This window comes from Euwallacea similis, chromosome 18, assembly GCF_039881205.1.
Source record: "Euwallacea similis isolate ESF13 chromosome 18, ESF131.1, whole genome shotgun sequence".
Classification (NCBI taxonomy): Eukaryota; Metazoa; Arthropoda; class Insecta; order Coleoptera; family Curculionidae; genus Euwallacea; species Euwallacea similis.
In genome coordinates, this window is record NC_089626.1 from 2,304,532 (window position 1) to 2,320,777 (window position 16,246).

A 16,246-nucleotide genomic window follows, 5' to 3' on the forward strand; every position below is an offset into this window, starting at 1 on the left:
GGTTAGAACAGTTTACGTTTATTGTGGGTAGAAAAATTTGTACGTATTCTCGCTCAACGTGTGGGTGGAATGAGCGATGGAATGGCTGGAAATGGAAGCGGAATATTTCATAAACGGAGAGTTTATTCTTGGCAAAATGCCTAAAATATTTGCAATTGCACCCGTGTGTTATGACCGATTTTATCTCAAGGGATTTTAAATTTGACGCACTTAATGGAACAATTATCTCAGGGTTTCGTGCCCACTCAAATAAGCACAATGGCGACTAATGCCCGCCTTGATGAGCGCTATTTTCTCCTAAACCGTAATTGCTCCAATTTCCCTATAAAACGGGCATTAGATTGTTCCGGTTAAGCACTGAATCTAGACCGGGGAATCCCGATGTCTGTACCGAAATCAAAAAGCGTCAAACCAAAGAAGCTCTTTGTGGGTTTACGACGGAAAACCGCAGCATCAGCCAAACAGATCCGAATCTAGATTTCGCGGAGGTCAACGCGAAAAAAGCGCTCTGCATTTGCACTAAAAAATTCTACTTGACCGTGATAGTTCCTTTCGACTTTTCGTCAACTGAATATTCAAATTTCTAAAGGCGAAACTGCCAAACGATGCATGTAAATGCCTGCCGGTAATAAATTCCTCGTAAGCATGATGTGCCGAAAAAGAAACGAGCAAAAGAATTTCGAGAACTCGACAAAGCCGGACAAAAAGGAGCTCGTTCTTTTAATGCGCGAAGCGACAGATAATTCGGGCGCCAACCAGACGACCACCACACTTAAGACCATAAATTAAAGTTTAAATTTTGCGAAACTGGCAAAAATCCAATCGATAGCCCATCGCAGAGCGGTCTAATGACTTTTCCATTTTCAACTTTGCGACTCCCATAAACAAACCCTAATCAGGGTTGGTCGAATTATCAGGCAACCATGTTGCCGTACCGCTTGAAAACTCGAGAGCTGCCATATTTCAAAATAACTTTTTCAATGCAACTGATGCGGAGGAGCGTTTTCTAACGAAATTATATCAACTTCTCTGGGGGATTCGATAATGGCAATTAACCTTCTTATGCAACGCCCCCGGTATCAAAATAATCTGGACACCGCGCTGCCCTCTACCGCAATTCCGCTAAGGCATACGATAACACAGGAGCTCTCTTTGTTTAATTACCGCTATGAGAAAAAGACAAAAGCTTCTGGATTTTACGAGGGTTGGAGGGAACTGACTTCGCCACAAACTACATCGACAGTAACATCCAGAGCTCATCAATATGTATTTAGAACATTCCCACGCATTGCGATATCGAATTTCCATTATTAGAAAATAATTACGTGACGTCATAATGCAGACTGCCTGCGCGCTCGAAAATTAAAACAGATAATAAAATATCAGGCCTATCAGTCGCAGAATAAATCAGCGCGTCCTAATTTAATTCAGAACTTTGCCCAACTTTGCGGTAGTTTCCTGGAAATATGTACACAGTGGAGAGCGCATCGGCCGTAAAAAGTTGGGCGCCACACCGTGGGGCCATCACAAGGGGAGGGCTCGTTAAATGTGAGGGCGACTTTTGCTATACGGTGGAATTATTATAATTTACGGTGTATAAATTTCATAAAACTGGGGGATTTGTATGCTCGTCGGTGAGCGTGGCTTTAGTAATTATCACTGCAAGGCGGGGGCTTCGGAAACTCATAATTAATGCATATTTGCGGTGGGTTTCAGTGAGTTTGAAAACTGTACTTTTTCATGTGGACCGCACGCTTTCGAGGCGATTCAGGAAGTGGACTATTATTTGCGGTCGATTTTTCGCGTATTCTCGCATTTTGGAAAAACGAATTTTATCGAACGAAGTTTCACGTCAAAACGTAATTACCAACAATTAGGAAACAATCCGGTCGGCCGCCTATCTAATATTTTAATGAACTTTTAATGAATTCCGCCGCAATTCCGGTAGCGCGATCTCAAGATACTTTCACTTGAGTCGTTAGGCAGTTGTTAAATTGGAATTTAAGAGGATTACCGAATTCCTCCTCCTCCTCCTCTCGATTGGGACCGTGTTGTAACACAAAATAATAAAACACTCAGTATTTATGGCGTTAAGTCCGGTCCACAATACCGGGATGGAATTGTAATGAGTACGTGTTCGGAATTCTCCCCGAGAAACCTCCCCAACACGAAGGTTTGTTGAACTTCCGCTAAAGTACAGTTAGCCACAGGCAGAGGTACCATGCGCAAAGGACCCTCCAAGGCCAGCGATGGAGCAACTAACCCCCAATCGCGGCAACCAACCTCACAATGCTGCTAAGGCCACGTTCACACCGACCGCGGTCCCCCTCCCGGCAAGGCAATTAGAGACTGAAAAACACCTTCATAGCCGGCCGAGGAACCAATATTCCTTCGGCAGCAGGCGAAGTAGCGTCGCCCAATGCTCGTACCAGCCCTCGTATAAAAGCTGGCTATTCGGCGAGAGGTGTTTCAGTAGTACTTCTTAGCAGTGGTTCTCGAAAATTAATCAGTAGTGATCATGCGGTACGCGCTCCTCCTGCTCTGTGCCACATACGCCGGTAAGTACCTTTGGATTCCTTCCGCAGGGTACGATTTTTGGAGCACCCGGTCTCGATGGAGATTTGCTTAACAAATCATTTGGCTTTCGCTTTTGCTCGAATAATTATAGTCGCGGTTGCGTAAGAGAATCACAGTCGTTCAGTTTCAATATGGTGCCCAGAATCGAGAGTACCCACAGCAGCACTTTTATGTTTATCTCGATGCGAAAAGACATTTAGTAAAAGTTTATCGGGAAAACTGCTTCATGGCAGCTTAAAGCAAAAGAGAAATTATTATGCGCCAAAGAGATTCTACTGCCAGTTGTTCGTGTACTGATTACTTGGGACTGCGGCAACTTGCGATAATGCGCCTTATGGCTTTTGAAACTGGTACGGCCCGGTAGTCAACATTAGTCCTCTTACCCACTTCATAGTGAGTCATAATGAATAGACGACTGGTACCGATCAATCGGAGAACACAAGGGGCGCGTTCGGGGAACAGCAGCGATGCAGCGCTTACTTAGCCACTTTAGGTAGAACGTGGGAGAACTGAAATTTTGAATCTCCAACTGTCGTGCGACTCAATGAAAGCATCAACAATCACGATAAAATCAACTGCTGCTTGTCAAATCAATCTGTTTGACAGATAGCACGCAGCGAGTTCAAGCTTCACGTGGTGCAGCGCTCGACCGCAACAAATTCCTTGAATGCGCCCAACATAAGTACTGTAACGAAAGTGTGTGCGTTTCGCACTACAAACTTAGCGATACCGATGGACACGAAAATCGACGGAAGACGAGAATAATTCCTGCAGAGTTCTGTCCTTGTAGCATTGGCAAGAACGGCACTGCTTAATGTCCCCAACCTTCGGCCCTAATCCTCGTTAAATAACCAGAATACGTCTGCGAGAGTGAAAATAGCAACAACAAACAACAAGGCTGTCAGCTTTCACGAAATGGAGAGACAACGTGGTTCTCGATCAACTCGACTCATGAATAATATTTTCGTTAATTAACTTACACAAAATAAAAATGGTACTTTCAGGTACGATAATTACGAAAAAATGTCAAGAACGTTGTTGTTGCGTGCGCCCGACGGCCATATTTATTATATGCCTATCCGCGTCTAATTAAAGTCCTTATTAAGAACCTTGTGGCGGTGCATAAGTCTTTGTGTGGACGGGGCTTAATTATGCGCTATAGCGCACCCTAAACCGCTGAATATTCAATCGAAGGCGGATTTACATACGAAAAGGTCACGCTTTTATGTAATTTTTTCCTAATTATGCCACGGAATGTAGCGATAAATAATTGATTTCTCTATGCTACTGCGAGATGGCTTATTACATTGCTTCAGAACAGGAGATGACTTTTAATTCGCCGTCTCGCTCGCCCGATTCGGCCCCGGGCAACTTTTCTCCGCGTAATAATAATAATAATAATAATAATAATAATTGCGCAACGCGCACGGATTGATCTTTCCATCTTCTATCAAATAATGCAAATTATCGAAAGGGAGAAAGCTTTAATGATGTTACTGATCGATAGTTACGTCACATATTTGTTATTACGTTACAGTGGCGCAGCAACAGACCAGCGAAGAAACCCCGAAAAAGGAAGACAGCTTCGAAGCCGAGCTGTGCAAAGACAAGGACGCCGGGGAATGGTTTAGGCTAGTGGCCGGTGAGGGTGACAACTGTCGTGATGTCATCCAGTGTACTTCATCGGTAAGTTGCCGCAATTACTGCTGTGTCATCGGCTTGCAACCTTGCAAGATATTTAATTGCACGGGTCACCCAACAATACACGCGGGTTACTTAATATTTGCACGGTGCTGGGTTTAATCGTAATAATAATCAGAGCACGACAGGCAGTCAGGTACTACAACTGCGGTTCTTGATTGTTTACCAAACAAGAAAATTGCTAGTTTTTCGGCCCAACATGGAATGCGCATATTAAAATGTAACTGACCGAGCCAACCCTAACGAAACCTCTTTGTCTCAGGGCCTGCAAGCCATCCGTTGCCCTGCAGGACTGTACTTCGACATCGACAAGCAGACTTGCGACTGGAAAGACTCGGTGAAGAACTGTAAGCTGAAAAACAAAGAGCGCAAAGTGAAGCCCCTGCTTAATACTGACGAGCCCCTGTGTCCTGACGGCTCCTTGGCCTGCGGCGACGGCAACTGCATCGAAAGGGGGCTCTTCTGCAACGGCGAGAAGGACTGCGCCGACGGTTCGGATGAGAACACTTGCGGTAAGTCGTACCTTGGCATTTGGCGTGTCGGCCAACCCAAATTCCGATTTCGTCTAATGCCATCTTCATGACGATGGGCTTGTTGCTATTGCCGAGCCCGGTTCGGTGAAGAGGAAGGCGAAAGTAGCCTCTTGCGGCGCGGCGGAGCTTTCGTAGGAAAAATGCGAACTTTTTTAATTGCAGATATTGACAATGACCCGAACAGGGCTCCTCCGTGCGACCCCACCGTGTGCAATCTTCCCGACTGCTTCTGCTCCGAGGATGGGACCACCATCCCCGGAAACTTGCCCGCTAAGGACGTACCCCAGATGATTACTGTGACCTTCGATGACGCCATCAACAACAATAACATTGAGCTTTACAAGGAAATCTTCAACGGAAAGCGGAAGAACCCGAACGGGTGCGACATCAAGGCTACCTACTTCATTTCGCACAAGTACACCAACTACTCGGCGGTGCAGGAAATGCACCGCAAAGGGCATGAAATTGCGGTCCATTCTATCACGTAAGTGCTCTTCGTTTTTTACTCGATAGCTGTTCCGTTAAAATAACGAAATCACCTAATTCAGAAGACGCTTCGTAAACGCTGAATACCGACCCAACTTTCATTCATTGATTTCTTAGAAATCTGCCGCGACAAGTCGCTAATTTTACATCAAATAGACGCAAGAATGCATCATTAACGTTCTCGGCCTAACTGGATTATTTTCTACTAAAGTTACCCGATTGAATTGATGGTAAATCTCTTGCCAGGTCCCAATTTCCGGCTGAGAATCGGACCCATTTTGCGTGCTCCCTCGTTCTGGATTAATGGAAACTTCGTGGCGCCTAAAACAAAGAAAGTTTGCCTAACATTAACTTTTACCGCTATAGGAAAACTACCGAAACTAAAATCTAAAGCAACGGCAGTTTTACTTCGAGAAAATAGGGCAGAAACTCTGATAGAAAGTTTAAACAAATTGAACCTCGTCGGCGTGTTGCTGGAATATACAATACGTGAGGTGCCTAAGGGCCAAATTAGTAATGTGCTGTCAATTTTAACTGCGAGTTAGTTTCCATGGAAACGCTGGAGTGGGGCCAGTAATGGCCAAATCCTTCGTTTTTGCGCGACATTAAAAGAAATGAGCTTAAATCTGCTAAATTCCCTGTTGTTCGTATTTTTATTGCTTGAAGATGGCTTATCGTGAGCCCGAATCCAATTCGACTTGTCGTCGCCCGTCGAAGTACACCGAAAGCCCGCGGAAATTTTCTAAAATAGTTAACGAAACCCCCCAATGACGCCTTTTTATGTCATTTGCTGTTAACTTTAACCACAAGCTAACTGGGTCCTAGTCGTGACATACGACTGTACCCTCCTCTGACAACATTCTACCCTCAATTGCAGCCATAACGACGATGAGCGCTTCTGGTCCAACGCCACCGTCAACGACTGGGTAAAGGAAATGGGGGGCCAAAGAATCATCACCGAAAAGTACGCCAACATCACCGACAACAGCGTCGTGGGTGTGAGGGCGCCCTACTTGAGAGTGGGCGGCAACAACCAGTTCACCATGATGGAGGAAGAGGCCTTCCTGTACGACTCGACCATCACCGCCCCCCTGAACAACCCTCCGCTGTGGCCTTACACCATGTACTTCCGCATGCCCCATCGCTGCCACGGCAACCTCCAGAGCTGCCCTACCAGGTCTCACGCCGTTTGGGAGATGGTGCTGAACGAGCTGGATCGCAGAGAAGACCCCACCAACGACGAATACCTGCCGGGATGCGCCATGGTGGACTCCTGCTCGAACATCCTCACCGGGGACCAATTTTACAACTTCCTGAACCACAACTTTGACCGGCATTACGAGGAGAATCGCGCCCCCTTGGGCCTTTACTTCCACGCCGCCTGGCTGAAGAACAATCCGGAGTTCTTGGACGCCTTCTTGTACTGGGTCGACGAGATCCTGAGCAACAGGAATGACGTTTACTTCGTGACCATGACGCAAGTCATCCAGTGGATCCAGAACCCCAGGACTATTTCCGAGGCCAAGAATTTCGAACCCTGGAGGGAGAAGTGCATCGTCGAAGGACCCCCCGCTTGCTGGGTTCCTCACAGCTGCAAGCTCACCTCCAAGGAGGTGCCCGGGGAAACCATCAATTTGCAGACGTGCGTCAGATGTCCCAATAACTACCCATGGGTGAACGACCCCACCGGAGATGGTATCTTCTAAGTCAGCTTAGGATAGCATGTAGGTACGACAAAAGTGATCTTTGTATTTATTTCTCTTTTTTAAAATGACATTTTTATGATATGATCAGGATGACTGCGCATGCGTGATCTTAATATAAACTATTGTAATAAATAATTGTTTTGTTATTGTACAATTTTTGTAATTGTAGACTGTTGATATAGGCACGTAGATAATCTGGGAACGCTGGATGGTGGCGCCATAGCAGTGTAACATTATAGACTCTGTATTTATATGTTGTATAAATAGGCGAATAATAAAATTTTTAAGAAATTCCATCGCCCTTTCCTTTCACTCGCCGGCTTCTTCGCCGTGCAACAAGTTATTTATGAACTGCCATCTATGACCCACAACAACAAGCGAGTTACGCAACGCGGCTGCGTGGCCGCTGATAGATTCGTTGACACAAATTTAAGAGCCGCGGGATCGAAGAAGCTGCTAATGCATTTTCTGTGAAACCACAAGCTTAAGTCGGTCTATGATGGGCCAATCACCGGCGGAAATACCGTGACCGTGAAGAGCTCCGCGAAGACGCAAAACCAGAGAGAAAGGCGTAAAAATTCCATGAAATTGTATGCGTTGCGTAACGAGACGATAATCGGATTCCGGTTTATTTTGAAGCCAGAACCAGTCTAACAAAAAGCAAAAGAAAAAACGTCAGGAATTCGCAAACGGCGACTTCGAACAACAAACGTCTTGAATCTCGGTTGTGGAGACGCCAAGGTGATCCGGTGTTATGTGCCACCGAGAGCAACATGGTCCGGTTAAAATCTGGTTTACCAGGGAGGTCAGCGATATTATTTGGAAGCTCCCAGCTGGACATTTGGGTCAAGCGAGATAAAAAGCTCAATCGAGGGATGTATTGTATCACAAAAAATGTGGCGAAATACGGCAACTACTGCTCGATTCGGCACTAATAAAGCGAAACACGTCTGATGGCGTAACTCCGTTCTCGATATACGAGCATACGTGAAAGCGAGATGGAGAAAGTGATTGTGATTCGGGCCTGACTGCTCTCGGCAGATCCTCGGCCGGGACAAGTATCACGTCGAACCTACGCTTAAAACCACAGGGCAGGAATTTTCCCCGAAGTCGCCCCGTGGCGGTGATTTCCTGCCGAAGAAAGCGGCCAACGCGGCCTTCGATGGGGATCATCAAACGCAGCTCAATCGTCCAACGACGACACCGAGAATACTAATAAAGATGTGCAACTATGCAAGTCTAAAGGCGCGCCCACACGACTATTATTCGTTACGAAACGTCAGACGCATTAGTTCCTTTGTTTCTGGCTTGCATTCCTCGCTGATGACACCGAAATGACGAAGGGGGCGAAATGCATTAACTTATTTAAGTCCCGGTTACGCAACTCCTAGACATCTCATGAGAAGCTTATGCAAATGCTGCGCATCGTAGGAGGCAACTTTTACTTTTTTCCGTGCAATAATAATTAATGACAGGAGCCGCGGTGCACCAACCTGCAAGCCGAACCGATTTTCTTGACAAAGTCGTGTGCTCGCGAACGGGCCTTGACACTTCGGTTTGGGGCATCGTAAATCAACTTTTAAATGTCAACGAGTTGTAGGTACTCGACTTAAGTAGTTGTTTGCAATTTCTTATTATCGCCATTTCGTGTCTCTGTCATATTTAATTTACGACCAAAGGATTGTCAGCTACGCTCCAAGGAAGGAAAGATAGATGAACGCGTAGGAATGTCTTTGACGAACTCATAATCTCTCTCTCTCTCTCTCTTTCTCCTAATTTGAAATTGAACTGAAACTGTGGAGGTCTGGAACTTACGCAAAATATACAGGGTGTTAGGGGTTGCGCTTTAACAAACCCTAATCGACGTGGCAACATCGCTACCCGCCATTGAGCGTTGTTATTCTTTTGTTTATGTGTGGGGACAGGCGCCATTTTTCAGGCCCTCAGCTAGCACCACCAGTCCCAAAAGTGGTTCGTTTTTCGTTTTCTCTCGTCGTTTCTCATTTTTCTCCGCACTGTTAAGGCCCGTACGTTGCAGTTAAACATCCATAAGCCTTAGCAGCAGTTAGAAAGTCCGTTTCTTGCACGAATCAGTGTTTCTGAGACTGACAGTCCTCAGTCACTTTAACGACCATTTTGTAAACTCCGAATTCCCGCAGCGACCTCGAGTGCAACATCTTCGGCTTCCCGAGCCGGAATTAGATCGTTCTTGGCCCTACGAGACAACAAAGGGAGGATTATTGGTACTGAGCGAGTGAAAGAGGCGGAAGGCCCAAGAAGTGCCTTTGCCACGTATAGGCCTCCAGAACGTTCTCGGCACGTCCCTTCCAAGGGACGTTACAGCAGTCCCATCAACTCTCTGGCTTCGAAAGCATCCCCCGCATTGGATCTCGACGCTGACCGTTCAGATCGTGACGTCGCCGGGGATGACAGTGGTCAAGGAATACTCCGGCCACAATCCTCATGTTCTTCAAACTTCCTTTACTGTACAGCGTGCTGGCGGACGATAAAACATCCTCAGCTCGAGGTCGTTTGGTGATAAGAATGAAAGCGAGAAGCCGTTAATGTCAAGGTGAATCTCCAACATGCCGCGTTTCACCTATTAGCGGCCCGAACAACAACTTTTACTTTTGGATTTTGGGAGATTATCTATCGGGTTATACTGATGATGATGATGATGATAGCGATGACGACGAGAGTAGCAGCAAAATATCGTCACATTTGAGTGACGCTTCGTCCCTAATCAAAGCTATCAGAGTCTTCTTCTCGCTTGGAAAGGCGACGAGGTTGCACCTATTTTTTCCAAGGCGAAACTTTTTTCTTACCATACAATGGCTACACCTTCTTTGGTGCACCTACCTTCGAAGACGTGACATTGGATTTAATTATTATTGTTTTCTTATATGACAAACCATTACATTTGTTATTAGGAAATGTTCTTCTTGGAACGGTTTAATGTCGGTTTTAAGCGAAATTTGTCTTGGCGTGGTTTCAACAAGCCGCCCAAGGTCCTCGACAGGCCAGGCAGGCGGTTACCCTTGCGTGTGCTCCAGCAATTTACGCAAACACAGAAGGATTTGCTACCACGCCCTGATGTTTCACGCATTTCCTCGCACCACATCTCGCGGCTCAATGGAAAATCACCAGATTAAGAAACGGAATAACACCTAGACCTAGATAATCCCTGAAACGCTCTGGCCGTACCATACCCCGGATTTTTGCATGCTTAATGATTATCGATCGGTTACCCAATAATGGCAGCCAGTTTCTTTTATAAGATTCGATCTGCAATTTAAATATATATTATGTATGCTGTGACGGTTGCAAAACCTCATTCCTACAAAATGACTGTTCCTGCTGCAGGGAATTAATCCTCACCAAGCCTTACACCAACCCGTCTTCCTCGGTAGGGCAATCGTCAAAAACCTCGCGCAAAAACGCCTAAATATTCACATATCATGCATAACCAAATGATTCGATTCTGGGGCAAAGCGGTTTGCGGAGCTTGCACAAGCTTGCGATAAGAAGTTGACACTTTTTAGGGCTCCTATAGTGATTGCCAAACAAACACAAGGAACCAGTTGCTAAATATTGGATGCGCGGCCAGCTTAAGAAATTCTCAGAGTTAAATGATTATTATAAATGCTTTCTAGACGCCAATGGCTGCTCATATAATATGCAATTTGGTTGTGAATGGCGCTGATTTTGTATAAAATCATCTCCCAACCGAGTGTTAGGTAATAATTAACATTTAGAAACCTGTTATGAGGCGCCTTGATTACATTACCCTAAACAGATTAAATAAGCACATGCATATTGAGCGATTATATCGGCACTTTCGACGCACACTAATCGTTCAAAAATCCCCATTAAAATGAACCTAGAAAGCTTCCAGAAATGTCAAGGAAGTAGCCGCCCTCAAGGCAAACCACCATTTAGCATTTTAGAAATAATGACCTTTCCTCCATTAGTACAAGAATTCCTACTTGAGAAACTAAAGCTTTCTTTTCCTTAATTGTGTCTCGCACGAACTGGCGATGGTTAATTGATTATTGTGCATCAATAGTTAGTTAATGGCAGCCAAAGGATTCCAGGGAGGCCCCTTTAGAGCATTAACTTTAAAGGTATTCAAATGTACGGGCGGACTCTTGGCAAACAACTCTCTTTATATATGCGGATTTCGTCAAGAATGTTTATAGGTGGGACCTGGCCAGTGGTGTAGAATGGCACGATGGCCGATTGTCGCAGCAATTTCAGGCAATGGCTTTAGTTCTGAGTTAGGCTCTTGTAGGGTTCAACTTTTGTTGGTTAATGTACGGAGCGTAAAGCGGAATGGTCTCTCAGGGGTCTAAAAATGTCTATTTGCGAGGGCAATTTTGGGGAAAAAGCGGCGATTTGTCGTTTGTTCCACCCACACAGCCCCCCAATCAAGTTAGGAAGAACAAGGAGACACAAACTCCTCGAATCCTCGAATTTTCCATAAGCCGGCGGTTTTCAGGGAATAACATCACAATGACGCGTAAATTCTGTTGTTGGCAGAACCATTAATTTGGGCTGTTTAGCGTCGTTCCTCGTGAGCGATCTGCTTTTCAAATTCCAGAGTGTGGTGCATAGATCATTCCTCAAGAAATGACATCAAAATGACGCATCAAGACATCTCCTATATATGCAAGACGAACGAACCTACGTCATTTTGATGTCACTCTCCAGAATCCATTCTGGCCAAAATGGCGAATTTGGAATCGCCCTCTTTGCAATAGTATTAGGTACTCCGCCAGGAGTAATACGGGTTAGTTTGGGTTCGTTCTGGGTCATAAAGTATTTTATACAGCCTGCCCCAGAAATAAGTAGAGCACGTTTGGTGGCAAAGAGACCTTGATTAAATATGACGAAAATTAGACCGTTAGAAAGGCGCAGAGAGGCTAATTCTCAAGCGTTTAGTTCACAACTCTTGCACTCTATGAGATTTAGATAGATTATAGAGTCTGAGTGGCAGAGGCTTATGGCTCTTCTTTCTAACTTTCTTCTAATAAGCTACACACTTGCACATCCACGAGTACCTACGACCTACATGGACACCACCAGTACATCAACCGCCGCCCATGCGTCTCCTAATTATCGTTAGCATTGCCATCAGCCCCGAAGAACCAGAAAATTATTATATCTAAAATATAAGTAGAGGCACCTATGGAGCGGTACCACCAGTTGGTCTGTAGAACCGTCGCGTTTTAGTAGGTGAAAGTGCGCCTTACACACATGCGCAGGACGAAAACGGTCGTCCTATAAATAAATTGCAAACCCGCCACACTCACTTCTTGGCTAGTGTCCAGATAGACGCCATGGGTGCCAAGTGGATGTGTTTTTCGATGGCGCTGCTCCTTGTGGGCGCGGGTGAGTACCCTTTTTGCGTTTTTCTTTCGGTCGCGCGACAGGTTTTTTGGGTTCAAGGACTGAATCGTCCCCGGTTTTTTATCGGCTTTCAAAAGCATTCAATGCGGTCGGCAGTGTGTCAAAATTCTTAAAATATCTTAGAAGAGAAAGTATGTACGCGTGAGGTATTGATTACCTCGATTATGTAAATCCCACCTTTATGCCACCACCTAGGCACATCGTTATTCAGGAAAAGCTTCTTGTGCACAGTTAGCCCTCTAGTTTCGTGCCAAGAGAAAAGAATACTAATCACGCGATTAATATGCAACACCTTCACACAGGGAAAAAACAGTTAACGCCTATTTCGTCGTTCTTGTATTGTGATAATAGTTGCTGCACTCAGGCCTGAAGAATTTTGCTGCATAACGCATTAATATACAAATCAACCTTGAAGACTGGTTTCGTGAGTATGGGTGCAAAAGTAAAAGTTCTTTGTGAGCTAGTGCACCTTAATACCTCGAAATGCCGGAAAGCGCTCGCTGGCACGTTTCTTATGATGCAACCTTGATTTCAAATGGCAAAAAACCAGCAAGACTCATTGTGATTCTCTATAATGACTCGGTACGTTTCCAACTAACATCAAATCGTGGAGGAAAACGGGGTGAGGCCAGGAGCCTCGAAAAGGAGGGCGAAATTCTGGGGTCGTAACACCGCGGTAGAACCGCTCCGTTAACGTTAATCACCTAGTTTCCGCAATTCGCTTCTGAGCCATCTTTTCGATTTCCCCAGTGTTGGCCCAAGACGATCAGGACGGAGAAGCAGACGCCACCCCAGAGGAACTGTGCCAAAACAGACCTGCAGACGAATACTTCAGGTTGTCCACCGAGGGCGATTGCAGGGACGTAGTCAGGTACTTAACCGTCACCTAACGCTTTTGCCGGTAACACTCCGGTACTCACCAAAAAGTGTTTTTATCCCCATAGGTGCGACTTTAATAGTGATAGTAACGGAGTGACTAGATTGGCATCGGTTCGGTGTCCAGTAGGTTTGGCTTTCGACATCGATCGACAGACCTGCGACTGGAAAACGAACGTTAAAAATTGCGATAGAGTAGAAAGTAAGTCGAGACGTAGAAGGGACAGTGATCATGACTTCTGCTTAAAAATGAGGTGAAATGTCATAGTAAACGTAAATGTCAGAGTAAATAGAACGCTCCTGGTCACTATTCCTTGGTCAAAACAGTCAATATTAAGTTGTGTCATTTCTTGACGTACAGGTGTACAAAGAGCGGTTTAAAACAAATCACCTGCCCCAGCGGATTGGCGTTTGACATCGATAAACAAACGTGCGACTGGAAGGGCAAGGTCACGAATTGTAACAAACTGGAAAGTAAGTCGTCGCACTGATGCGCCCGCGCACAGTGAGACGGTGAAGGTTTTGAGGGTGGGAACCAACCCATGACGCTTCTTTTATTCGATTTTTTTTTGGGGTTCACACAAGAGGTTTTGGCAAAATTTAAAGTTAGAGCCAAACAGTCGGCAGAAACCAGGTTTACAATGAACGCTCAGTAGAAAGTAGATTTTGCGCTACTAAAGACCGACTAACCCATAGATTTCTTTACTAATTACTATGCAGCTTCTGAGGAGGTATTCACGATATTTAATCTTTTTAACCATGATTCTTGCATGCATGAACCTTAATGACTGCTTACTTGCTTGCTCAACCATTAATCTCGCTCAAGCACCGCTATTGTCTATTCTTATCCTCGTTCTTATTTTCATGTAAAAATCATTCCTCTCTTCTCTTACTTTTCTGACTTCTGTGTGACTAATGATTTTTCGCTCGGACAACCGCGTAACTGATATTGGGGCATGCGTGCACGCATGCGCTCTACTCTCAGTCTCAGTCAACCACCGTACAAACATTCCAAAATACGTGTGTAACCAAATAACAATCTTACTTTCACTATTACTCAGTTCTACTTCAAACACGTCTACTTTCTATTCAGAGAATAGCGCCTTGTAAAAATGTACATAGATGTACAGAATGCGTGTATAAATAAACGCCAATCGCTATAGCAAATACAGAGCACCCTGTATACAGACAGCTGCTGCATGACCACCACCTGTACATATCCGCAATTTTTGGCAAATCGCTATTTTCGAATTGAACTTTTTAGAGCCCCGCAAGGTAAAGCCGCGTCTGAAGACTGACGAACCCATATGTCCCGATGGGAAACTTGCCTGTGGCGATGGAGAGTGCCTCGCCAAGGAGATGTTCTGCAACGGCAAGCCCGACTGCAAAGACGAGTCCGATGAAAACGCCTGCTGTATGTTCCCACAAAAACTTTCCAGTTTCAAAGTACCATAAGTAATATTGCAGCTGTGGACGATGACCCCAACAGAGCCCCCGACTGCGACCCCACCCAGTGCACCTTGCCCGACTGCTACTGTTCGGCTGACGGCACTAGGATCCCCGGAGCTCTAGAGCCGGCTAACGTACCTCAAATGATCACGATCACCTTCAACGGGGCCGTCAATGTGGACAACATCGACCTGTACGACGAAGTCTTCAACGGGCAACGAGCCAACCCCAACAGCTGCCAGATCAGAGGCAGCTTCTTTGTATCGCACAAATACACCAACTACTCGGCGGTGCAAGAATTGCACAGAAAGGGACATGAAATTGCGGTGTTCTCGCTGACCCACAAAGAAGACCCCAACTACTGGTCTTCAGGATCCTACGATGATTGGCTGGCTGAGATGGCAGGAGCCCGATTGATCATCGAGAGATTTGCCAATGTTACTGATGGCTCAGTTATCGGGGTGCGTGCCCCTTATCTGAGAGTAGGAGGGAACACTCAATTCGAAATGATGGCCGATCAATTCTTCGTCTATGACTCCTCCATCACCGCTTCTTTAGGCCGAGTCCCCATCTGGCCTTACACTCTATACTTCAGAATGCCCCATAAGTGCAACGGAAACGCCCACAACTGCCCCTCGAGGTCTCACCCAGTGTGGGAAATCGTCATGAATGAATTGGACAGAAGGGATGACCCCACCTTCGATGAGTCTCTCCCCGGTTGTCACATGGTGGACTCCTGCTCTAACATCCAAACTGGAGACCAGTTCGCCAGGCTTTTGAGACACAACTTCCTCCGCCACTTCAACAGCAACCGCGCACCACTGGGACTCCACTTCCACGCCTCTTGGCTCAAGAGCAAAAAGGAATTCAAGGAGGAGCTGATTAAATTCATTGAAGAAATGCTCGCCAGAAACGATGTGTACTTTGTGACCAACCTACAGGTTATTCAGTGGATGCAAAACCCCACAGAACTGAACGGATTAAGGGATTTCCAAGAATGGAAAGAAAAGTGTGATATTAAGGGCCAGCCCTACTGCTCATTGCCCAACTCCTGTGCCCTGAATACAAGGGAACTACCTGGGGAAACCCTTCGTTTGTTTACTTGTATGGAGTGCCCCAACAATTACCCCTGGATCTTGGACCCAACCGGGGACGGTTTCTCAGTTAGGAAGTAAATAATAGTAATTTATTTATATAGTGTTATCACGAAGACTTTTGTATATAGAGATAGGTAATTAAGGCGCTATGGAAATTCCCTATTGGTTAATTTTTTGGCCCGATAGACAGAATGAAGTAAAAACGACCTCAGCCCTTGTTAAAGAATAAAGTTTCAGAAAAATTGGCTTTTCACTGTTTCATTAAACTCGGTCTGCGTCCATATTCCTTTGCCGTTCTTGAGAAGATGCACCTTCCAAAATGGCTGAAAACTTTAGTGCCCTTTAGGATGAAGGCATAACATTGAGATCTTCAAGGGAGTACAGTTTAACTGGATTTTTGTGAAACACATTA

General features: G+C 45.5%; 2 protein-coding genes across 3 annotated transcripts; both read left to right on the forward strand.

Annotated features, from left to right (window-relative positions):
• Nucleotides 1-2,372: 2,372 nt before the first annotated feature.
• Nucleotides 2,373-7,297, forward strand: serp (chitin deacetylase-like protein serp). Its single transcript, XM_066398688.1, has 5 exons — nt 2,373-2,558; nt 4,115-4,263; nt 4,541-4,790; nt 4,974-5,295; nt 6,175-7,297. Exons 1-5 carry the CDS (start codon nt 2,519-2,521, stop codon nt 7,001-7,003), a joined length of 1,590 nt encoding a protein of 529 aa, XP_066254785.1. The 5' UTR covers nt 2,373-2,518; the 3' UTR covers nt 7,004-7,297.
• Nucleotides 7,298-12,201: 4,904 nt separating this feature from the next.
• Nucleotides 12,202-16,081, forward strand: verm (LDLa and CE4_CDA_like_1 domain-containing protein vermiform). 2 transcript variants are annotated; one of them, XM_066399331.1, is made up of 5 exons: nt 12,202-12,394; nt 13,163-13,283; nt 13,357-13,490; nt 14,553-14,702; nt 14,756-16,081. In XM_066399331.1, the coding sequence occupies exons 1-5, from the start codon at nt 12,343-12,345 to the stop codon at nt 15,910-15,912; spliced, it is 1,614 nt and encodes a 537-aa protein (XP_066255428.1). In that variant the 5' UTR covers nt 12,202-12,342; the 3' UTR covers nt 15,913-16,081. The 2 variants fall into 2 exon arrangements, with proteins under 2 accessions (XP_066255428.1, XP_066255429.1); XM_066399332.1 differs by lacking the exon at nt 13,357-13,490 and adding an exon at nt 13,650-13,762.
• The last annotated feature ends 165 nt before the right edge of the window (nt 16,082-16,246 follow it).

Excerpts from the sequence above, each read along its gene's own strand:
- serp (XM_066398688.1), top strand. The coding sequence starts at position 2,519 with ATGCGGTACGCGCTCCTCCTGCTCTGTGCCACATACGCCG. Across the intron at positions 4,791-4,973 it reads TTCGGATGAGAACACTTGCG|ATATTGACAATGACCCGAAC; the intron begins GTAAGTCGTACC and ends TTTTAATTGCAG. Across the intron at positions 5,296-6,174 it reads ATTGCGGTCCATTCTATCAC|CCATAACGACGATGAGCGCT; the intron begins GTAAGTGCTCTT and ends CCTCAATTGCAG.
- verm (XM_066399331.1), top strand. The coding sequence starts at position 12,343 with ATGGGTGCCAAGTGGATGTGTTTTTCGATGGCGCTGCTCCTTGTGGGC. Across the intron at positions 13,284-13,356 it reads GATTGCAGGGACGTAGTCAG|GTGCGACTTTAATAGTGATA; the intron begins GTACTTAACCGT and ends TTATCCCCATAG. Across the intron at positions 14,703-14,755 it reads GTCCGATGAAAACGCCTGCT|CTGTGGACGATGACCCCAAC; the intron begins GTATGTTCCCAC and ends GTAATATTGCAG.